Source organism: Vulpes lagopus, chromosome 12 (genome assembly GCF_018345385.1).
Source record: "Vulpes lagopus strain Blue_001 chromosome 12, ASM1834538v1, whole genome shotgun sequence".
In the NCBI taxonomy this organism is placed as follows: Eukaryota; Metazoa; Chordata; class Mammalia; order Carnivora; family Canidae; genus Vulpes; species Vulpes lagopus.
The window spans coordinates 39,466,157-39,491,421 of NC_054835.1; the positions used below are offsets into that span (position 1 = coordinate 39,466,157).

The window sequence follows — 25,265 nt, forward strand, 5'->3', positions numbered from 1 at the left end:
CGCGGGGCTTCCCGCCTCAACGGCCGGGCGGTAAACCTGGACCAAGAATGCAGCGCGGGGGCGCCGTGACCGCCAGGTTTCTGAGCCGGGGCGCAGAGATGCCAACCCCCTCGGCCAAGGCGTGCGCCCCTGCGGCGCGGGGGCGGCCGCGGCTCTCCCTGGGCTCATCCCCACCTTCGGCTCAAACTCACCTGACCTTCCGGGCCCTGCTCTGACTCTCACTGCGGTGCCCTCTTGGAACATGCCCCCCGCCCCATAGTCCTTCCCCTGAACTCGCACGGTTCTTTGGTGACTTTATTGCACTCTGTGCCCTTTTCCCTACCTACGCTGGTTTACCAGCCTTTCCTGGGATATGTCAACACCTGGCCCATGCCGTGGGCCGCTGTGGAGGGACAAGGATCTGTAATTGCTTGAAAACGCTGTTGACATTTAGAGGGACTGATTGAATTCTTGGGCTGCTCTTGGGTGCTTTTAGGTGTGCCCGCAGGGACCAGGGCATCCCCAGAAGTCTGCAAAGCCAGCCACAAGAGAGGCATCTTGTCTAATTCTTCTGCTCCCAATATTTCCATACTCCTATAAACAGCGGTCAGTGAAACTAAAGGGAAAGGTTGAAAGAGAGGTTGTCAAAGATAATAGGCCTGAGTGATACTTGAGAGAATGTACAGTTGACCCTGGACAGTGGTGGGAGGGGGGGATAGAGGGGTGGGTTAGGAACGCTCCCTAGTTGAAAATCCAGCTACAACTTCTGATTTTCTTAACTATAATACAAATATAATATAAATATAATCCAGCTATACTAACCGTCTACTTTTCATTGGAAGCCTTACGGATAATATAAGTGGGCAATGGTTAACTCGTATTTTGTGCCTTATATGTATTATATATTGTACTCTTACAGTAAAACCTAACTTTGTCTTAACGTTTTTTTTTTTTTTTTGGGGGGGGGCATTTCTAGGCCATGCGGTTCCTCTGCAAGTTGTTTCAAGTCGTTGCAAATCTCAAAAAAAATTTTCCCATGTATTTACTGAAAAAAATCCACGTGTAAGTGGATCGGCACAGTTCAAAACCATGTTGTTCAAGGGTCAACTGTACTTGAAATTGCCTTTTAATATAAAAAGGTCTGAGACATGTAAAAGATTAACGTAAGATACATGAAAGCTTCAGCAAGGATCCCAGTACTGTCTTGTCTCACTCCTTCAGCCTGGTTTCTTCCCTGCACTTGGGCTTATGGTGGGGCAAGTACGTTGCTGAGGCAAATGCTCTATCCTTGCATCACTTAGGCAGTCCTCCGCAGGTGCTGGATGTTACACTGTAGTGAGAAAGGGGTGGAACAGGAATGGTGGAAAAACAAAGGAGGGGGATCTGAGTGGAGCAGTAACATTAAGACGCTTTCCTACCTCCTGGTCTTTACTTAAATGTCAGACCTATTTAAAATTCCCAGTCTCCACTCTCTCCATGGTCTGTGCTTCATTTTTTTTTTTTTATATATATAACTCTTACCACCACCTAATATACTCTATATGTTATGTATTTGTTTTGTTGTCTTTTTTCTTCCCCTCAGAATGAAGGCTTCTTGAAAGTGGGGATATTTCACATCAGAACAGTATATGGTACATCCATGTGCTCAATATTTGCAGAATGAATACATGGTTATTTCATTTTCTCTGCTTGGCTCTTTTTCCACTCCCAGAGATTTGTAAAATTAAGAAAGGAAGAATACAGACAAAATAAAATAGAAAAAAAATTTGTTCCCTGGTCCTAAAGAAATTAAGGCTGAAGAGAAAAATATTCAGTAAGATAGATTCTGTTTACACTGAGGTGTGTGTGGTGTGTTTTCCACCCAACGCTCAGATATGATCTTGTATATTTTGCAGTATTTATGGGAACCACAGGACAGACTTTTGGAATGGCGATTATTCCTGGCAAGTATGGGATGCATCATTAATATGACTAAACTATTGTAACTATAAACGCTGTTAGGAGCCCTCACAGCAACCTAGTGATAAACCCCAGGGATAGTCTCAGGCCCAAGTAGTTTAGTTTTCTTTCAGGCAGCAAGACCCAGGAACTTGGCCTGCTTTCCCCTCTGACACTAAACTTTTTTGAGGTTCATCTTCCCTCCTACCCCCAAACAGGGAAACCAAAACTAGTAAGTGATTAAGCTGGATTGAAGCCCAGGTCTCTTTGACTTTTTGCCACAATACTGTGGGAAGAAGCTGAGAAGGGAAATAGGATGAGGGGTAGAAAGAGAACCAAGGCTGGGAAGGAAGAAGGAAAAGGAGAAAATGGAAGAGAATGAGGAAAGCCCTGTAGTCCTTGGATACTTGGGTGGTCTATGAACAGGCCCTAAGGAGGTCTAGAAGCCCTTTAAAATTCACTGTAATTTTTTGTGCTTCCTTTCCCACCTCCCAGTTAGAGGGTTAGCAGTTCAATAGATTTTCAAAGAGATCTGTGACTCAAAGATTTTGAACCAACCACTGAACCATGCAGTTTGTCTGTAGTATTTTCTAGTGAAGCTATATTAAATGGATTTTTTCTTTTCTCTCTCTTTTTTTCTCTCTGTTTTAAAAGATTTATTTATTTTAGAAAGAGAGAATGAGCAAGAGGGGCAGAGGGAGGAGAATCTCAAGCAGGCTCCGTGCTAAGCCCAGATCCTGAGGCCAGGCTTCATCCTAGGACCCTGAGATCATGACCTGACTTGAAATCAAAAGTTGGATGCTTGGGCAGCCCCGGTGGCTCAGTGGTTTAGTGCCGCCTTCAGCCCAGGGCATGATGCTGGGGACCTGGGATCAAGTCCCATGTTGGGCTCCCTGCATGGAGCCTGCTTCTCCCTCTGCTTGTCTCCGCCTCTCTCTCTCTCTCTCTCTCTCTCTGTCTCTCATGAATAAATAAAATCTTTAAAAAAAGTTGAATGCTTAACTGACTGTGCCACCCAGCACCTCTTAAATGCATTTTCCCCCTTAAAATAGGGAAAGGGAGGACAGAGTCCCCTTGCCAAATGGCTTGTAAAAGTCTGATTATAGTCAAAATGGTGAGCTAGGTTAATTTTCTCAGCTGTTTCTGTGAAAGCAAAAGTTATGGGTATTCAGTTTTTATCGCTAGAAATAATTGTGCAGGGACGCCTGGGTGGCTCAGCGGTTTAGTGCCTGCCTTCAGCCCAGGGCGTGATCCTGGAGACCTGGGATCAAGTCCCACATTGGGCTCCCTGCATGGAACCTGCTCCTCCCTCTGCCTGTGTCTCTGCCTCTCAATAATAAATAAATACAATCTTAAAAAAAATTGTGCAATATTGAAGCCCAGTAGATTTCCAGGACAGAGTAATTCACAGTGTTTTGTAGAACCTGACATATGATTTGCTTTTACAAACTTCTGTGTTGCCTGCAAAATACATTGAGGATTTGGGATGTGAGCTTTGACATATAATATGGAAAAGGATGAAAACATGGTGGTCCTGGAGAATCTGGGGGTATGGTCTTATCCACAGACCTTATCTGAGGGTCTAGGGCAAGTGTCACGCAGGCCCAGTCTAAGCCACCTCCTGTTTTTTGTTTTAAGATTTTATTTATTCATGAGAGACAGAGAGAGAGAGAGAGAGAGAGAGAGAGAGAGAGAGGCAGAGACACAGGTAGAGGAAGAAGCAGGCTCCATGCAGGGAGCCTGACGTGAGACTCGATCCTGGGTCTCCAGGATCACGCCCTGGGCCGAAGGTGGTGCTAAACTGCTGAGCCACCTGGACTGCCCAGCTGCCTCCTGTTTTTATAGTTTATTAGGACACAACCGCGCCCATTTGTTTCCATATTATTTTCAGTTCCTTTCAGCTACAAGGGCAGAGTCATACAGTTCCTACAGGGATCATATGGCCCGGAGAACATAAAATATTTGCTATGTTGGCTTTTACAGAGCAAGTTTGCCAATCTTGGCTTAGGGTCTAAGTGTATAAAAGAAACTGGAAAGGCTTGTACTGATTGCCCATATATCTTACTTTAAAATGTGTATCTATAGTGTGTCCATCAATATTAGCAATCTGTGTGTCCATGCTGGCCATAATTTGTAGACAAGCAAATTCTCCTCTGTGCGCAAACTTTCTTTTGATTTTATGTGTTGATCATTTGAGAAATGTGTGTGTACATGATATTTAACAAAATTTGATTTTGGCCCATGTCCCATAATAAGTTTTTAGAGAACGTTTTTGTACTTTTAAAACTACAATGGTAGGGCATTCAAATTAGGAAAGAATAATTCGTCTGGCAGCAATCGAATAATTTGATGCTTTTCTTTACCTGTTGTATTTTGAACTATTATGCAATCACCATCAGCTATGATTATCCTCACAAATTCCCAAAGACAATCGCCATCCAAATGGTACTGTATATTTGAGTAGTGCTTAGTCAAATATTTTCACATGTGTATTATTTCAAACAACTCTGTGATGTAGGCAGGGTAGGAATATTACCAAGGACCACCTTTCCCTTTGTTTTCAAGTGTGAAGTTGAGGACTAGGGACTCAAGTGATTCCTTCCTGGTCTCATGGGGAATAAGTGACAGCGCCCGGGGTGGGATCCTATCATTGTTAGTAACTGAAATTTCTCTTTACTTTCATATATTTGTATTTTGACAGATACAAAAGAGACTGAAGAATACTAATTTCTACTCATCCATAAGATGAGGGTAGAATCTTGTTGCACTGCTGTCAGGAATAGAGATCATGTATGAGTTTGCTGAGGACAGTGCCAGGAGCAGAGTACATGCTTTGCCAATGATGGCTACTATTATTATACTTTTCCCAGGGTTATGGGATTGTTTTGATTCTCTTAATTAGAATATACATTTATTAGAATGTACCATTCTTAACTTTTCTTTTGCCAAAAGAATATAAAAACGGTTATCCCTCCAGGTTACAATTTTTGCTTTATTCCCCAAGTGAGCTAACAATACTGGAAAATTAAACTCAATACAATGTATCAAACTCAAATAAAATGCGGCTTTGGACTTCATGTTTCAGTTTTTTTTTTTATTATACTGGTATCATTTACTTTGGTAAATTCCTATCCCGATTTAAAATGCCCCGAAGCAAATAAAACTTTTTAAAATAAATTCAAATACTGTATTTTAAAATGTACATCTTATACACACAAGAGCTGCATAGCAGAATTACTTTAACAAGCAGTTACATTCATGATGCCCAGTACTGTTTTTAACACTGCATATAGATTACACTAGATATATTGTTTTATTATGATTACTGTTGCTTAATACAGTAACTTTAGTACAATAGCTTATATGATTGCATTTTTCAAAGCATTAATAAAGTTAGTAGCATAGCATTTAACTAATATTGAATGAAAACGCTTATGTACAGGATGTATTTTTTAGGTTGGATGCTTACACAAGAGTAAGCATTTAACATGCTGTCGTATCCTTGACAAAACAAAATAATCCCTTTTGCTAAATAGAATAAGACAGGCTAAAAGGAATTTAAAATAATTGAAAAAGAAAATTTAAAATTTTATATCCCTGTATTATGTTAAAGATTATTTAACATGATTTTCTCCTGGTTAAAATATACATTTTGTTCTATGTGACAGAGAGAAAGAAAGAGATTGCAAAGGCTGTACTAAAATTGCTAACTGAGCTGTAGCCCTTAGATGATATTTTAGCTGGGAAAAAGTATGGTGAGTTGTACTCAACATTTTATTCTGCTTAGAAAAAAAGTGATAGCCTATAAATTTCTAATGTTTTAAAACAGGTATTTATTGTTTAAGGTTTTAAAATAAATAAATATGCCTGTATTAAACAAATTAAGTTGTTTAAAAAACTTTGCAACAATACTTGATTTATTCACAAATATGTTTTCTGTCCATATTTATTACAGTTTGAACAATTTAAAAATGGAAATCCTGCAAATACTCATCGCTTAGATAACAATACTGTTATCTTAATTCACATAAATGACTGCAAGAAATATTTATAATCCTTTACATAGTATCTTATCTAATGCTCACATCAACTATTCCAATTAGTCACATTTAACTTTACTGATGAAAAAGTTGCGACGGAGAGATTTAGAGAACTCTATTCTAGTAACCATAGCAACAAGATTTTCATCTTTTGTTTGTGCCACTGGCCTTTTGATTTTTTGTAGAGGATGCAACCTTAAAGTTCTTTGAATAAAGTAACTCTTCTGTAAATCAGATCATGATTACAAAAAGCTTTTGGATTAAGATTAATTTAAATTTATTTAATCATCAAATTAGCCAGGGGTGTTCTATAGTTTGCTTGGAATTGCTCGTGGAAAGTGGCTCTGTTATTTTTCTAAGTATGCAAATGATTGTCTCCAAAAAAATTTTTTTTGGTTATGTGAATTGTGAGTCCTCTTTAAGTTTGTTTACAATTGTTTTCTTTTTTAAGTAGAAAAATCTTTTTAGATATAACCAGTCATGGAATAATGATGAATAAGTCAGTGTAATTCTTAATATAATCTAATCATACTTAAACAAATTGTTCTCTTTCCTTAGAATATTCAGACACTGAGTGAAATTTCAAAGACTCAACCAAGCCAAGCTTCACGCTTAGTTTCTGATAAAATTTCAAGAGAAAAAGAAGACTGTTTGGAGTAAATAAAGTAGAAACCATACTGAATTTCTGGTTTTATTTTGAAGCTCCCCCTCTTCAAAGAATACATCCATAAATGGATTCAGAGATATTTTGTCCCTGTTTGTTTTCTGAAGGGACACGCATTGATCATAACATATATACTTAATAACTTACATTTTGGGACAGAGGGTGGTCAGGATTATCCATATCCACCTTGGTCTACCCTAATGTCATTTTCAAATCAAGTAAAATACTGTCTTTGGATTAATTAGCTGTGGATGGAGGTTTGATAGAGGGGATACTGCATGATCTTCTCATGATAAGCCTGACTTCTATATCTGGTAGATTATCCTGCTTAGTCTGTAAACACCCTTCATCAGTGGCTGCTAAATGAAGATCAAATCGAAGAGAAACAGATTTTTTCCTTAATCGAGGGTTATCTTTAAAGAAGGAGCCTTCCCATTCTTTAATAACTTCATCCACTTTCTCTGTCCTGAAATGATAAAATAAACCTTTCCATATGAAAAAATATGGATCTATTAAAAATATATAATATGTATTCCATATGAAAAAGAAATCAAGAAATGTGTGTAATTCATAATTGAAACATTTAAAATTATAACTCACAATTTACATTGTGGAATTTATAATTTACACACTTTAAAAATCACACAGGTATAATTTCCAAGGAATTCTATGGAATTCTCATGTTTTGATTATATTTTTGGAAAAATGGTGAATTAAGGATTGAGTACTCTTATATCCGAGTTTTTGTTTAAATATATTTACTCATGTCAGATTTAAAAAATTGCAGCATATTAAAATTATGTTTGGAAACATGCAAAGATTATTGAGATTACTCAACTGAAGTTAATTTCTTTGCACGTGTTTATTATTATTTCTTAGTCAAAATTATTTTACTTACTGGATAGTGCCACGAGCCTCAGTGCTTTCCTTCACAATATTTCCATTTAGTATTGCCTGTTTGGTCACTGTTTCCACTTTTTCATTCTCATACTTTTGTGGGAGTTTTGTTGAAAAAGATATTTCATTTATAATGGCTGTGAAAATGTTATAGTGAAACATTAAACCACAATGTTGTAGTCCTAGTCCCAGAAAATTTATGTCAAACTATATTCAAATATTGCTTATTTTTGCTACTTTACAGTATTTATTTACAATCTCTATAAATGGCACTTTGCTTTTCAAGTTCGTTTGCTTAATATCAGAAACTCACCTGAAGGTAAAACAAAACCAACTCTACTTGTTGTAGGCTTTTGTTCTTTTTTCTCACCTTGGATACAACCATAATATCTGGAATTGGAAAGAATTATATTAGAGAAGCAATGCTGTATTAGCATATAATTAAATGCTTACCAATAAAAGAATGGATAAAATGTAGTTTATTCATACAATGGAAATATTATTTAGCAGTGAAAATAAATGAACTATGGGTACACTGTGTCTTTATGGATGAATCTCCCAAGTATAACATTGAGTGGGGAAAAAAAGGAAGTTGTAGCTAATTTTATAAAGGTTAAAATAATATGCAAAACAATTTAGCATTTTGTTTAGGGAAACATATAAACATATTAGTATAAAGGAATGTGTAAGACTAATAAGGATCAAATTCAAGAGCCAGGTTAGACTAAAGGAGAAGGTTGGGGATAGGAGGATATAGTTTAGGTGCCTGGGGTGGGGGTGGGGAGACTTCAACAACACTGTAAATATTTCACTTCTCAGGCTGGGGGAAGTGCGAACATGAAGTTCATGACTTTTTTCTTGATACTTTCTTTTATATCTTAAATATAGCATAATGAAAATTTTACAAATTGTATTAAAGAAATATTAAAGACTGCTTTATCAACATCTTGAATGATTACGCATTAAATAAAATCCACACTTATTGTATTTAATAACAAATTAGAGAGGCGTGTGTGTATATTCACATAGCACTGTTTTAAGCACTTCACAAACTATTTAATCCTTACAGCAATCCTATGAGGTAGGTAATATTATCCCCATTTTATGGATGAAAAAACTGAGGTGCAGAGAGGTTCAGTAACTTGCCTGGTGTCACCTAGCTAGTAAGTGGTAGATTTTGAATTCAATTTGTTTTTCAAAGCTTTAGTAAATGTCAAGACTAATTACAGGTTTAAGGTAGTTTCATCTAATTTTTTAGAGGAATTCTGAAGCAAGCAAGAATAAAGTTTTCTTTCTAGGAACATGTAAATTTGGAGGTTGTCCCATGCTCAAAGCCATGTGACCTTACAAGTGATTGCAGATTATGAAACTGAATTAGTAAAAATTCTTCTTTTGATATTTCCATACCTTTTGTTATCAGGACATCTGGAAATCTTTTAAATCATGTACTCAGAACTAAATTGCTTTCCGTGGTTGTAATATAATCACATTATTATCATTATCATTATTATTATTATTACTATTAATTTTGGCTTTTGATCTGTGGTAGAAGTGGTCTCTGGGTGGGGAGATGTAGTAATATGTGCATTTTCCAAGCTTTCTTTGTTTCTTTGTTTGTAATATAGGCTTTCTGTGGCCCATAGAAGGAACTGATTAACTTTTAAAAGGGATGAATGGCAAGGAAAGTGAGCAAGTTATGAAAGGTCATTCTTGTAGTGACTGAGAATTATTTACATTTCATTCTAGGCTGGAAGCAATCTTTGTCATGGCTAAAGTCCCTGACTGGCCATTCTCTTCATAATTTAGGGGGGCTGGAAATAGTTCTCCCACATATTCTTTTCAATGCCTACTAATCCTATATTGTTGTAGGAACCCAGTGAGCACATGGTGATGACGGATGGCTTTTTAGATGTAATTTCTCTGACTGTCCCACCAGAGACCTAAGTGGCTCCGTATTTCTGGTCACTTGCCATCAATGACTGTATATGGAATTAGGTACCTGATTTCTTCCTTTTCTAGGAGGCGGCGATAAGTGGCGATTTCTTGTTCTAGCCTCATCTTTGTGTTGAGAAGCATCTCGTGCTCTTGAAGCTGCTTTTCGATGCCACGCCTTACTTCCTGTAGTTCTTTCTCTAGTCCTTCAATCACGGCCTCTAGGTCTTGCAACTGCATCTGGTAATGTTGCTCGCTGGCATGTAGGGAGTTTTCAAGGCCCCTTTCCTGTTTTATATAGATCTTCATCAGTGAAGGAGTGAAACAAAGTGTGCTTCTGAAATCTGATTGGCAATGGCTTCATTCTATTGTGTTCTTTAAACTTTTGCAATAATGGTATATCACTTATGCAAAAGGTGTTTCCTTAGAACTTTGTTTATGACCCAAGTGAAAACAAGTTATATACAGATGACTAGAGAACTTAGTATTTCAACAGAATCCTGTGATAATTCTTACAGCAAGGAAAAAAAAAGAATCTGCTGTGTGACTGACTTATTATCACTCTGATTTATTTGACTTTTTAAAAAATTGGAAATAGAGAACATCAAATGTTAAAGTAGAGCAGACTGCCTAGAAAAGGCATTTGGGGAAAGTGTTTAAATATTTTTTACTATTAGAAGTCTCAGGGGGTGGGGAAGGAAGACTCCCTGCTGCTAGAACTTTGGATAATGACAAAGGCTATGTTCTCTCACAGCAGCAGTTAGAGGACTCCAGGATGAGAAGCAAGGATTCCTTCCTTTTTACAGGCCTGAACTAAACCTTGAATGACCTGGTAATAGCCATGGTCATGATGGAGGGAGGGAGGGAGGTAATTGTGCGGGGGGACCAGGGATAGAATTCAGTGGTCTTGCCTTTCAGTTTCTCAGTGTAAGGTAAGGGGCATTATTCCTTTCTCTCTTAATCAACAAATGTCTGGGGACTCAGTGGGCCAGTCGGTTTTGAGATCATTCTCACCACCGCCTGGAGAGATTCAATTTCCACTTGCAGGTGCTGCCACTGGCGCCGAGCTTCTTTGAGTTCTGCTTGCGCTGCCTTTAAAGCCTCTTCGTCTTTGTCCATTTTTTTGCTCATATCTTCTTCTAGCTTTAAGAAAGCCACCAGCAACAAGAACAACAAAAACAAAGACCACTCTTGAAAATGAGACCTTTAAAAGTAATCCTAGAGGGGCGCCTGGGTGGCTCAGTCTGTTAAGCGTCTGCCTTGGCTCAGGTCAGGATCCCAGGGTCCTAGGATTGAGCCCTATGTCAGGCTCCCCGCTGAGCAGGGAGTCTGCTTCTCCCTCTCCCTCTGCCTCTCCCCCAGGCTTGTCTTCTCTCTCTCTCTCTCTCTCTAATGAATAAATAAAATCTTTAAAAAATAAAATAAAATAAAAAATAAAAGCAATCCTAGAAACATAGATAGGTGCCTCATCATTTTTTCTTTAAACTGTCAAATTTCAAACGTGTGTTTTAGTGCTTGGGGACTAATTGGTCAGGTATGGGAGCAAGTGAATTGCATGCTCAGTTTCAGTGTTCTCACCTATAAAATGAACCTCAGACGTCTCTTCCTACGATGACAGTCTATGAAATGCAGAGAAAAATACATCTATTTTAATGAAAAGTAACAGTTTGTAGGATCTAAGTTTCAGACCTCTGATTCTTCACTTTGTTATTTATGGCATTATTAGGAAAAGGATTGAAACTCAGCTATTATTTCCCCTCTATGTTTCTTGTAGACTGCTTTGTAAAAGCAGATAAACAGTTCTATATCTTAAACCAATTGATTCTGGGACTGGGTATATGGACAGTGATTAAATACTGCTGGGAAGTACATTATGAATAATTTAGAGAATTAGGTTATCATAGGCATTAGAGGCTCTAAAATAGACTTCCGTAGAAAGAGAACCCACTGTTGATTTACCTTTCGCAAACGATCTTTTTAGAAAGTATGCTAATTTTGGGTATCTAGGGAAGTAGCCAAAATTGCATCTTTAAAGATTGTTTTCTACATGCCGTCATATTAAATAACAAGTGGAATATGTTATATTGGGCTTTAAATGTTCTTATGCTGATGTTGAAATCAAATGAAAGTATCTTTTGACAGAATTCTCAACATTTGGCCCCAAGAGCAGCAGGGGTGATGTATGGAATTGATTGCAGTACTTTGAAGCAAAAGTGACAACTTATTAATGCTTTTATAAAAATGCACTTTGAAATAAAAAATTTTAATTTGATGGTAAAATAGATTTCTTTTTTTAAAGAAAGCATTGCAGTAAATGAAAGTTCACAAATAAAGTTTAGGGCAAGGCATTAAAGAACAAAATTCATACTTTTTTTTTGGTTTGTTGTATCACTTGTTCCTAGCGGTAAGATGGCAAAGTTAAGCAGCAACACATCGCAGAACAGCTACAAAAGAGAATGTCAAGAATTTAGGAACTAGGAGAGCATAAAACTGCTCGTATCTGCTGGTCTTTTGGATTTTGTTTGGAACTGGCAGCTTGGATTGTGCGGTAGCTAGATTCCGAAGTTGGCCCTCGAAGATCCACACCTCCCCAGATTCATGTTCTTGTGTGGTCCCCGTCTGTACTAAACCTGGGCAGACTTTGTGTCTTACTTTAGCCAGTGGAATGTGGCAGAAATGCCAGTTTTAGCCCTAAACCTCAGGAAGCCCTGAGAACTTGCACTCCTGTCCTTTGGGAAGCCCTGGGCCAACCTGTTAAGAAGTCTGGATACCCTGCTGGAGAGATCAGTAGAGGCCAGGTGGAGAGAGACCCCGAGGCGACAGGGAGAGAGAGCAAAAGACCCAACTGTCTCAGCTGAGCCGGCCTTCCAAAAATCCCCTGCCAAGGCACCAGATGTGTGAGGGAGGCACCTTGGGGATCCCAGGCCAGTTGTGCCCCAAGATGATTACAGTCTCAGCCAGTGTCATGCACAGCAGAAGAATCACTCCCACTGAAGCAGTCAACCCACAGAATCATGAGAGAATGAATGCCATGGTTGTTTTAATTCACTAAATTTTGAGGTAGTTTGTTCTACAACAATAAGTCACAAAAAGCTTATGTTTCTTTATTTTGTAATAATTAATCAGGCTTCCCTAAATTTATTCCAACTGACTTTCTGATTTCTTTGAAAGAAAAAATCCTCTAAAGTAGATATACATTAAAAAGACTCTAAACAAAACTTACTATAGCCTTGCCTTTTCACTTTAATTTACTAATTTTGATGTTGTGACTTACAAATTAAATAACTTGTATTGGTACCATTGCAAAAATAAAATGTTGATTTGGTCTATATTTTTCAGAAATTGTTGTCTAGTAATTTTTTGCCTTCTCTTTGCAAGAGGTGAATGAACTATTCCAACACTTAAATATCCCAGTGGCTTTGCCTGATCTAGGATACTGCTCATTCTTTGTGAAGGCTGAAAATATTAACTAGAGGTGAAATTTATACTGTTACCAAAATGAATTGCTAATGAAATAAAGTTCTATGATTTCCTTGAAATATTTTTTCTCCTGTTGGGCATTGTTCTTAAGTTCACTATTTGGGTGCCTAGAATAGAATTTGAACTCAGATACAAAAGTTAAAAAAAAAAGAACCAAACCAAAAAACACAGACAGAAATCCTTGAATTTTTAAATCTTCTTTCTAAAATATTTGTTTGTGCAGTTATTTAAATGTGTAAGATCTTAATTAATTGCTAAATGTGATTGTCACTTTAAAGCAAAGTAAGTCTATGAAATTAGGATTTAGGCTTTATTCAACTTAGCTCTCTCTCTTTTTAATACTTAAATATTTCACGACTTGTATTGGAAATAAACATTTCTCATCTTGTAGCACAAAACAAAAATCTCTAAGTGGAGAGTCCATATCAATTTGGGGAATTTTGATTGTCCCAATTTATATTACTGTTTCTGAATGCCACCTTCACATACTTAGATAATTTCTATTTATAACAATCTGGTATACAACTGGTGACAGAAACCTTTCAGAAATATTTTATCTGGTTTTTTATCTCTACCAAGTGTGCAAGCTAGTAAATCTTACCCTAAAGCTTGCCATTTTAAAGTCGTTATTTAAACATTCTCTATAAATAACTCTGTAATAATCTTCGAAGGGTATTTGAAATGCTACCTTCCCGAAGGATGTCTGAAAGAGGTTAGATCGCCCCATTTTATTGCATGTTGGCCCTATGTTTTGTTAACGATAGGAACCTCATCACTGATGTAAAAATCATCAATCGACATTAACCAAATGACCACTGAACGGTATCATCAGAGCATTTTCCCCCTGTGGTCCCAGTCACATCGCAGTAAAACCTAAATTCCTTCCCCAGTAGACGCTGCATCCAAAAGGAAATACTGTACCTCAAAGAGGCCGGGACAGGAATTGGACAGACAGGGATTGTCTCCTTATCCTGGAAGGTGCCTGTCTGTATGAAATCATTACCTGGATCCTTGTTGAGAGCACGGTCTCTATCTGATTTCTGGTGAGGAGCTTTTCATAGTTTGCCCTGATCTCATTGAGTAGCTGGGACAGCTCCATTCTTTTCCCATCCTCCACCTTGGCTAAGTGAACCTTATCGATAGGATGAGTCGCTGCGGCAGAGCTGGTCTGTCTGCGTCGAGCAGACACAGAGCTCCGTGGAGCCTTAAAGACGCAGAGCTCCCTTTCCAGAACCGCGTTGCTAATCAATTAGGCAAATATGCAAACCCCTTTCTCCTACTGTGGTTGGTGGAGTAGATGCGTCAGGCTCTCCCTAGGGGAACGGAAAAAGGAAAACATCCTCAGCATTCCTGAATAGGGTCTCTTGTAAAATTGAGCACTTTGGGGGGTGAGGGTGGGGTGGGGGTGGGGGCAATTTATCATGTGTCTAAAGGAAATGGGGAAGAAGGGGAAGAAAATTGTATTTTGTTTTCCCCAAAGACCCTGAATGGCAATTAATCAGGGCTGAAAACATGATAGCTAAAATTTTATTTTATAGTTTCTCTTGCCTTTTCGATTATTTAAACAGAAATGCTGTGGTGGGGCATTAGAATATATCGGAAATCTTCAATATTCTGACAGGTTTTGGAAAAAGCTGCCACCAGATGAAGCTGACAATTGTCATTAGCCATGAGACTGATCATATTTCTCTCAAATGCATACATGTGTGGTTCATGGCAGGCAGTTGGCCCCATGACAGTTTGATGTCTTGAGGCCGATACCCAGATGAAGCTATAGCTGTAGGTAAGCGCTAATAAACTGTGAGAGCTGGGAGTTAACATTTCCAATATTTTAACAAAGTTGAAGAAATACAATCAGATGGTCCATGTCCAGGGGGGATTCACTGAGTAAGATTCACCGTAGGGGTTACTCCTTTGTGAGTAAACATATAGTCAGTGACAATTCATACCTGTAAATAGAACAAGTGTGCTGCTCTTCTAACTTTAAGAAGTGCCTTTATATCTATCATTTTATCTGAACTTCACGATCCCTGTCACTTTGTAATCTGAAAAGGTGACAAGCCTGAGATGGGAAGGATTGAGGTATCTTGCCCAAGGTCATAGGGCAATGTCATGGCATCTCTGAGACTGGAACTGTGTGACCTCTTTGTTGTGTTCCATATATTGCCCCATCTGCCTCTGCATTCTCTCTCTCCTCACCTAAATTCCTTGTTTACTCTGGCCAGCCAGCTGGCCAGTCACACATTAGAAATGACTGAAATATTTTCGAGAATAGACCTATTGTCATTGTTATTTGTAGAGTGGCTTGGCTGGAGTTGTATCCAAAGAGTAGTTCAGGAAATAATCAATCCTTGGCTCCAGCATTCACAGGGCCTTTGAATGTGCATTGTGTTTTTTTAATTTCCGAATTAACTCACTGCTGGCTAGGGCAGTTTGTGCTTGGACATTCCTACAGTCCCTTGTAAACAAAGCTGGCCATCTATTGACCCTGCTGAGAGAGAGGGGTTCTGGTCATTCCTGTCCTCTGTTTAGCCTGACCTATGACCTCTTTCACCCTTCCCATCAGCCACAAATGATTGATCTAGATAGAGATGGACACTGGGCCAAAGGATAGCCAGTCTATGGGGCAGAGACCTATGAGGCAGTCTGATATAAAAACTCTGGCTAAAGAGAGTCAATTATGATTTTTTAAAAAAGATTTTTATTTACTTATTCGTGAGAGACACACAGGGAGGGGCAGAGACATAGGCAGAGGGAGAAGCTCCCCTGTAGGGAGCCTGATGCAGGACTTGATTCCAGGACCCTAGGATCAAGCCAAAGGTAGATGCTCAACCACTGACCCACCAAGGCACCCCAAGAGTCACTTATGATTATCTAGACCAAACTGATAATCTTTCTTGGTAATTGAGACTGAGAAATACGAAAAGAATCAGGTACTTGGTAGTGGGAAGACAAGCAAGAAAGTAATGAATTGCAATCATTACTTTATGTACCTCCTGCTAATCTCTGTGGAAAATACAGAAACTGAATTAGATTCCACAGAGGGGCTGGTCTTGGCAATCTGCATTTTAAACAGGACTCCCAGATATTTCTTATGTACCCTAAAGCAGTGCTTTCCAATAGGAATATAAGGCAAGCCACAAATGCAAACCACATATGGAATTTTAAACTTTCTAGTAGCCAAATCAAGAGAGATAAACAGAAACAAATGAAATGAATTTTAATATTATGTTTTCTTTAACCTGATATAGCCAAGTGATAATTATTTCAACTTGTAATCAGTCTAAAATATTAATGAGACATTTTACACTCTTTATTTATTATTATTATTTTTAATTGGATTTCAATTTGCCAACATATAGCATATCACCCAGTGCTCATCCCGTCAAGTGCTCCCCTCAGTGCCTGTCACCCAGTTACCCCGTCCCCCCACCCACCTCCCCTTCCACTACCCCTTGTTTGTTTCCCAGAGTTAGGAGTCTCTCATGAGCTGTCACCCTCACTGATATTTCCCACTCATTTTTTCTCCTTTCCCCTTTATTCCCTTTCACTATTTTTTACACTCTTTATTTTTGATATTATCTTTGAAAGCCACTGTATATGTTAATAGCCCATCTCAATTTGGACCAACCACATTTCAAGAGCTCGATCGCTGCATGGGTAATGCTATTGTGTTGAACAGTACAGCTCTAGTAGTTGGTCTCTACTGTCTCACACTAATGAGAGTTCCATGCCTGCAGCACTCTACATGAATCTTAGGTTAAAGGAAATAGTGCTAGATTTGGGTGGGGGGTGGGAGGCAGGTGTGGGGAAGAGGGAGGGAGACCAAAGTAGTATTTAGGAATGTATTCTACAGGGACACCTGGGTGGCTCAGCAGTTGAGCCTCTGCCTTCTGCCCAGGACATGATCCCGGGATCCAGGATCGAGTCCCACATCAGGCTCCTTGCGGGTAGCCTGCTTCTCCTTCTGCCTATGTCTCGCCTCTCTCTGTGTCTCTCATAAATAAATAAAATATTTAAAATAAGAAAGAAATGTATTTTACAATAGAAAATTGCAGGTTTTGTGTAATTTTCAGTACATTAACGATAGTTAAACCCTTTTCTCTAATGCTTCGAAAATCATAACAGAATGCAAATAAGCAAAGGTTTCACAGGGACCAGCTTGAGTCTGCTCTAGTTATCAGAAGTAAATCATTTGACAATGCTGCACTTTATTAATAGGAACTCATTAGTTATAACACATTTCACAATTGCCAAAATGCTATGGTTGAGGACCCTGGCTCTAGGGATATTCATGACAGTAAGCCCCCAAGAACCTTGGGAATTAAAATTCAGGACTGAAGGCCATTCATTCAGTCATTTGGTTATTGGATGGCTACTGTTTGCAAGAAGTGTGCTAGGCACAGAGAAGTTCTGAAGAGGAGAGGTGACCTCTTGGGACATGTGGAGAAAAGATGGAGAAGGTATTATGGAGGAAATGGTAAAAAAAAAAAAAAGTTGTCAGGGCCAGCTCGTGGAAAAACAGGTGATAACGGCTGGGTTTTATTTGGCAAGTAAGTACTGGAGAGTCATTGCTGGTTTATGAAAGAAGTCACATAGTCGGATTAATTTGGAAATAGTGCAAAAGATTTCAGAGTAGGGACACCAATTAGAGAAGCTGTATTAATGAAAAAGAACATAAAGCTACTTCTGAGGTTCAGGGTGAGAGATTCTAGGATACTGAATTTGAGAACAGCTGTAGGAATAGAGCAGGGGAAGCAGGCATGACCTCCAGAGCTTTTTAGCAAAAGGCAGCTGTTTATAAAGGGAAGGGGAAGCGGGGACAGAGGTGACTCAGGCTTGTACTCTCTGTACCTCGAGTACCTGTGATCCTGTGATCAGAAACAAGGAAGACAGGAGGATAATCAGATTAAATTCAATCTGGATCCTTAAAGCATCAGGGTGTAGTGGGAAAAGACCAGGGATCAAGCCTCTGCCTGCCAATTACTAGCAAGGTGAGCTTGGGTAAAATACTGATGCTCTTTGAACTTAAAGGACCTCATCTGTGAATTGAGATTAATGATACACTTCTCACGTTACTACCACAGCTGCTGACATTGGTAGATACTGTTATCATCATCCTCAGCATACAGATTAAGACACTGACATACAATCAAGTGCTGAGGCAAGATCAAAGCCAGGCAGTCTGACTCCAGAGCCTACCCTCTATAGCACAACTGCTAATTTTTTAGTAAATCAGAAGTAAAACACTGGCACTTAATAGAGGTCTTTAAATCCTTGCTACTTAAGAGTGAGAACTGGTTAGAAATCTCGGCTCTCAGGCCATACCCCAACCTCCCAGATCAGAATCTGTGTTTTATGGAGATCTCTACTTGATTTGTGTGCACGCTGAAGTTTGAGAAGTTCTGCTTTAAAATCATTGGTTCTCAGACTTGCTGTGCAGTGAACGCACCTGGGGAACTTTACGAAATAGTGATGCTTCATCCGCCTCGGAGATTCTGATTTATTAGCTCAGCATGTTTTGCCTGGGCGTCAGCATCTTTAAAACTCCCCAGGTGGCAAAGTTTGACAATTATAGCAATAAATGTTGTGAATGTTTCCTTCTACTCATTCCCCTCTCCTGCTTCACTGAAGGAGATGGGTTGTTAGTACAGGTATCTGAAGTAAGACTCTAGAAGTTTAACAATGGCAGGGCCCAGTATTCACGCCGTAGTTGGTACAAATTTGAGTCAGGTAGATAAGACATATGCATTGTTTATTTTTCTATAATGGATTAATCCTTACTTTGAGCTCCCATTCTGTAGAGGATGTGTGATTAAATCTCCCCGATTAAATCTCCCTGCACGGAGCCTGCTTCTCCCTCTGCCTATAAACCCGATTGGGTTTCCCGCCTTTTCTTCAAAACTTTGCATCTAAGTTTTGGGGAACCTAAGGTTCCCTCTTAGGGGGTGAGGATTGTCCTTGATGTCATCTGTCCAAGTCTGTGTTTACTATGTCAGTCATTATTCTTTCCATTTGTCCCATTCAAGTTGTTGGGGGAACAATTAAAATCTCCCAACCCAGAATTCCTCTCTACAAAGGTAGTGGAGAAAGAGAACACTTAAAAAAAAAAAAGATTTTACTTATTCATTCATGAGAGACACAGAGAGAGACAGAGAGGCAGAGACACAGGCAGAGGGAGAAGCAGGCTCCATGCAGGGATCCTGATGTGGGACTCAATCCCGGGTCTCCAGGATCACGCCCTGGGCTGAAGGCAGGCGTTAAACTGCTGAGGGATCCCCGAAAGAGAACACTTTTATCATTGAATACATATTAAACCAGAATGTGATGCACAGCCCAGGTAACCCACTAAGAGATTGCAAAAACAGAAAGAAATCTCACCCTTTTATGTAGCCAATCAGATACAACCCAGGCATCCCTGTTCTCAAGATAAGGAATAACTAGTCCTCTCGATCGGGGGAGACATCACACTTGACAGCACCATTTGTCACACACAGTTCATCTGGTCATTTGGTGACTTTACCTGATTATTGAGGTGACCATCTGTGTTCACTAAGAGGCTTCATATAAGGAAAAATACACTTGCTTATAACAGGATGTCATTTTGAGGCTCCTACCTCCCCACAGAAACAGATAGGGCTACTGTGTTCCTTGGATGTTTCCCATCCGAAGATAGGATTCCCAGGTCTACCCAGATGTTCCAGGGGACCTGGGTAGCTCAATGGTTGAACGTCTGCCTTTGGCTCAGGGGGTGATCCCGGGGTCCTGGGATTGGGTCCCTGCATCAGGCTCCCTGCACGGAGCCTGCTTCTCCCTCTGCCTATGTCTCTGCTTCTCTCTGTGTGTCTCTCATGAATAAATAGATAAAATCTTAAAAAAAACAAACAAACATTCCAGCTTGTAAAGCTGATCAAGGGCCTATTTAGCTTTCAAAAAGATTTACTTATATTTCAAAAGAGACAGGTAATGTATTCGCAATGACAAGGTTTCTAAAGTAAACGGTCTGAGAGACTGGGAGTGTGTGCTCTTCTCCTATTTTCTTTTTTTAAAATTTTTTATTTATGATAGTCACACAACAGAGAGAGAGGCAGAGACACAGGCAGAGGGAGAAGCAGGCTCCATGCACCGGGAGCCCGACGTGGGATTTAATCCCGGGTCTCCAGGATCGCGCCCTGGGCCAAAGGCAGGCGCCAAACCGCTGCGCCACCCAGGGATCCCTTCTCCTATTTTCAACAGGGAGAATGAAGCCTCTCCTTTCTAATATGTATTTGTCCTCACTGCATCCAGCTGCTCTCTCCCATACACTTATGAGCCTGAGGGCATGGGGACCATTCTGCTGCTGCTGGGTGCTGGGGGCATGGAAGGTAGCAGGTAGATTGTGGCTCCGTCTGCCCAGATACACTGCTCCACCAAAACTTATTTATCTGGCCCTTATCCCTTTCCTGGGGCCACAGTCCAAGAAGCAGGGCACAGTGTTCCTTTTTTTTTTTTTTTTAAATATTTTATTTATTTATTTATTTATTTATTTATTTATTTATTTATTTATTCATAAGAGACACAGGCAGAGGGAGAAGCAGGCTCCATGCAGAGAGCCCGATGTGGGACTCCATCTCGGAACTCCGGGATCACACCCTGAGCCAAAGGCGACGCTCAACTGCTGAGCCACCCGGGCATCCCAGGGCACAGTGTTCCTAAGCTGTCAGGTCCCCAGCTGACCTCGCATTTTGCTGCTTTGCAGGGGCTCTGACTCTGAAGCAAGGCCTAGGGCTCCTCTGTCAGGGGCCCGCAGCAGCTCATCTCCTCTCTCCTCTCTTCTCTTTCACCTTTGGTCGGGAGAAGCTCCTCTCTTCTTGAGAGTTCTAGTTTAGAATATAAGTTCCAAGATCTGCCTGCCTGGTCCCGAGTATCTAGCTCTGCGCCTGGCCCACCAGACAGAAAATGTGTGTAGAATGGATGATGTTTCGTCTGTACCTTTTGTCTGGGCCCTGAGACCTCTTCAATCTAAGACTAAGTAAGGGCTTTGTTCACTCTCCCTAGAGGCAATGAGCAGAGTCACTAATTTGCTCCAAGGAGGTGGGGGCTGGGCTAGTGATGAACTAGCAGGAGACCGGTAAGTAGTTCGAGAAGATTATACTCCTAACTTTTTTAGTGTTTGTAAATCCATGCGAATCAGGCACGCACCCACCTACCTACCATCTTGGTGGATTTTTACTGGGTCAAAGGATGAGATTTGCACTAACCTTTGTGGGAAATAACATCTCTTTTGACCTGTTTCTATTAAGATTGGATTTTTGCTTTAAAGAAGAAAAAAATATTGAAAAGAAAGTAATGGGCAAATTTATTTTTATGTTTTGCACTTGGGCATATATGTATGTGCCTTTTGTGTAATGCATTTGGACTTTTTTTATTTTTTATTTTTAAAGATTTCATTTATTTATTCAAGAGAAACGTAGACGTAGGCAGAGGAGAAGTGGGCTCCCTGTGGGGAGCCCGATGTGGGACTTCATCCTAGGACCCTGGGATCATGACCTGAGCTGAAAGCAAACGCTTAACTGACTGAGCCATCCAGGTGCTGTGGGCTTCCTTTAAAGTACCTAATTTTGTTGTATACAAGAGTCACAAATCTTAGTCCATTTAATGTTTTGTCCTATGCATCAGTGAGATCAGGTTTTATTATGACAAGCATGCCAGATAGAATTGACATCAACACAAGTTATATTAAATGGATTTCTTCTTTCTTGTAAATATGAATCTCTTTTCTTTAGACAGACATATCAGTCTGTCTTTTAATTTGGAGAATCTTTTAATTTGGGGGATAATCCCATAGAACTGGGGTATTATTTTATTTATTAAGCATACTTTCTTCAGCAGCTGAAGATCCTGTGTTTCTTTTTTCATCCATCATGCATTTTAATAAGATTATAGATCCATAATTAGCTGGCAGACAAAGATGTATTTTTTGTGTGTGCTTGTCAAAAATTGTGTTAAGTGATAGGCCTTGTCCCCTTTGTGTTATATTGTTGGTTTTTCTAACCATAGGAACATGCCTCCACATGATATGGCTTAATCTTGTTTCATGTGTCAGTTAAGAATGTAATTAGACAAAGATTTGTGTTGTAATATACCTGTCAGCATTTTTCAGCATGTTTCAAGGTGCATGTGCATATGTGTATGGATAGGCAACATGTCCTGCACATACATTTCATATGGAGTGAATAAGCAGGCTGTCATACAAATACAGGCCTGCCTTTGGCAGTACTCAATTCATTCTTTGCTGCTGGAACCCACGACTGAAGAGCAAGGCCATTTCTCCTAGCAAGGACTCTACCTTTGGAGCCTGTTTCCTCTGGTATCTTATCACGGTGCTTCCTCTTCCTGCTTTGTTCACTGCAGCCCAACACAGATGTTTCATGCTCAAAAATGAGCACCACCAGGGTGTGAGGGTAATTTAAGATCCCAATTATATAGGGTTTCGATGTATTGCAGTTACCACTCATGTTTTATTGTTAGCTTTGCAGATGTAAAGCACTAAGCACAACTATTCAGGAAATTCGATTTCCTTTTCCCCATCTTCTTTTCCTCTGGAAGTGCCTTCATTAAGTTCCAACCTTTGAAGGTATAGATTTATTTATTTATTTATTTATTTATTTATTTATTTATTTATTTATATTTGAGAGAGAGAGAGAGAGAGCACAAGTGTGAGAGGCAGAGGGAGAGAATCTCATGCACACTCCCTGCTGAGTGTGGAGCCTGATGTGAGGTTCAATCTCACAACCTTGAGATCATGACCTGAGCTGAAACCAAAGTCAGATGCTCAACAGACTGAGCCACCCCAACTCCCCAGGGATATGGTTCTAAAGCTGAAACTGTGCACCTGTCTGCTGGTCCCTCCTGAGCTACAATATTTGCCTTTCTTTTCTGGTCACTGGGACACAGGTCTTTGCTGGGCCCCGAGTACAACTTCCTTACCAATTGGACAGGTGTTCCCTTAGCTTCCCTTTTTGTCTTTGAAATATTGACCTTTCTAAACTCCCTTTCTCTCACTGATGACATTGGCCCTGTTGTCTTCTAATAAATGTTCTGGATATTCTCCTTTTAGTTATTTTCCCTTCGTCTTGGTTTATTCTAGATAATTGAGTCCCTTGCACCGGGATCCATCCTTTCTCGGATATTATCTCTCTGTTATCTTCTTTTTCTCTCTCTTTAAATTTTCAAAATTTTGTTTAGCAGTTTTTTACTTAGGCCCACCTCACAGGTTTTCCACCCTACTCGGCAGTTTCTAGCATCCTGACAGGTGTTCCCCACAGTTTCCTAAAAGCATCCCCTGATTCTGTTTGACTCTTTCTCTGAATGCAGCTCTGAATTTTCTTCTCTGTAGCTTGGTCTGTATTTCTTTTTATTGTATTCTGTGACTAGTATTTGATGTGATTGTGATGGTTGATAAGGCATGTGTGTTTATTTATCCAAGGGCCCTTTTACTTTTTGTTAAACTTATTTTGAGGTAATTGTAGATTCAGTTGGCAGAAATAGTACAGGGAAATCTCAGTATGTAAGATTTTCCTGGTGATACTTAGAAAACTATAGGACAGTATTGCAACCAGGATATGAACATTATACAGTCAAGAATCAGAATACTTCCATTGCCACCAAGTTCCCTCTGGTTGTCTGGGCCCTTTTCTGAATGGTGGCTCTGCATGCCATGCTGGGTACCGTGAGGGATGAAGAAAGGAAGCAGGTATGGATCCTGCCCAAATGGCTTCAGTTCAAGATTGGAAAATGGGAGGTGCTGCAGAAAGGCACCTCCAAGGCGAGGGTGATGACTTTTTGTTCAGGGGATCAGAGAAGGCCTGTAAGGACAAATACAAATTAAAAATAAGAGGCTTAATTCTCCCTGTTGAAATCAGGGGAAGACACACACACTCCCACTCTCTTTTCTTAGAGCATTTACTTTAGAAACCTTCTTTCTTTGTCTCTTTGAAATGTAAGTAAATCTCTTAAAAACCTTAATAAGACTTTGGCCAGCTTTACGACCCTGGAATGTCTTTTTCAAGGACTTGGGAATCCTATCTTTGGATGGTAAACATCCAAGGAACATAGCAATCCTCTCTCCCAGTTTCTGCTGGGTGCCTGGCTCCAAAACCATCTCCTGTCATTAAGATAAGAAGACCTTGTTTTTCCTTTACATAAAACCTACTAGCTAACACAGATGGTGATACCAATTGCTGGGTAAAGTTAGGATGAGCTACATGTGACAAATGATGCTGTCAAGTCCTTTTAGTCGAGGATTTGTTTTCATTTATCTTGAGAACATGTGTGTATGGAGTTCTAGCTGCTTGAAATGAGATTCTCTTCTGTCTTTGTGATCTCTTAGTGATTGCCTGTGATGTATGTTATATTCTGGTTTGATGCTTTTTGGATAATACAAGTGTTGTTGTTTTCTCAACTACCTTTATAGAGATGATTTCTAGATGGGGAGATTTTGTTTTTACTTATATTTCCCCAGCAGGTTTCATGGAGGAGAGAGTGTCCAACCTCGGCTTTGAAGGATGGCCTATATGTTACAGGCAATCTATTTTAAAATATATAACATGCTCTACTTGTAGTTTAACCTACATTTTAGGCAGGTAGTGGTGGAGGCTTTGCCTTGAAATTTGAAAAAAATTTAATGGAGATGAAATTTATATAACATAAAATTTTAAAAAGGTGTAGTTCATTGGCATTTAGTACATTCACCTTGTGTGACCAACATGTTATGTAGTTCCGAAGCACTTACAACCTCTCAAAGGAAGGCCTGTACCTATCAAGCAGTCATTCCACATTTCCCTCTTCCCCCAGCTTGTGTAACTATCCATTAGCTTTCTGTCTTTTTGGGTGGCAGCGCTGATCGTAATACCCAAACCATGGAGCTAACCCAAGTGTCCATCAACACATTTAATGATTTTTTGCAATTAATCCTTTAGACTTAATGTTCATTTAATGCTTTTGAACAAATGAAAGAATATTGGAGTGGATACTCTTTTATTGACTTATCTACCTCCTGCCACACCTTTTATGAATATTTTCATACTATTTCCTTCAGGAAAATTCATGGATATGAATGGATAACCTAATTGTGGTATATACATACAATGGGACTTTCTTCAGCCATAATAAGGAATGAGGATGTATGGAAGAGCCTTCAAAACATTACACAAAGTGGAAGAAGCCAGACACCAAAGGACACACATTACATGCTTCTATTTATATGAAATATCTAGAATTGATAAACAAAAAAAATTCTTAAGGGAATATATTAGCACACATGGGAAGATGTTATACGCTAGATTTTGAACCCT

General features: G+C 39.5%; 1 protein-coding gene across 4 annotated transcripts; it reads right to left on the bottom strand.

The window, feature by feature from the left end:
- Positions 1-5,043: 5,043 nt before the first annotated feature.
- On the bottom strand, positions 5,044-14,107 carry KRT222 (keratin 222). 4 transcript variants are annotated; one of them, XM_041724162.1, is made up of 7 exons: positions 13,934-14,009; positions 11,029-11,069; positions 10,465-10,589; positions 9,518-9,738; positions 7,832-7,908; positions 7,520-7,655; positions 5,044-7,087 (listed from the first exon to the last, which is right to left on the bottom strand). In XM_041724162.1, the coding sequence occupies exons 3-7, from the start codon at positions 10,579-10,581 to the stop codon at positions 6,859-6,861; spliced, it is 780 nt and encodes a 259-aa protein (XP_041580096.1). In that variant the 5' UTR covers positions 10,582-10,589; positions 11,029-11,069; positions 13,934-14,009; the 3' UTR covers positions 5,044-6,858. The 4 variants fall into 4 exon arrangements, with proteins under 4 accessions (XP_041580096.1, XP_041580098.1, XP_041580095.1 ...); XM_041724164.1 differs by having other exon boundaries at positions 10,465-10,593; positions 13,934-13,989; XM_041724161.1 differs by lacking the exon at positions 11,029-11,069 and having other exon boundaries at positions 10,465-10,593; positions 13,934-14,107.
- Between the last annotated feature and the right edge of the window lie 11,158 nt (positions 14,108-25,265).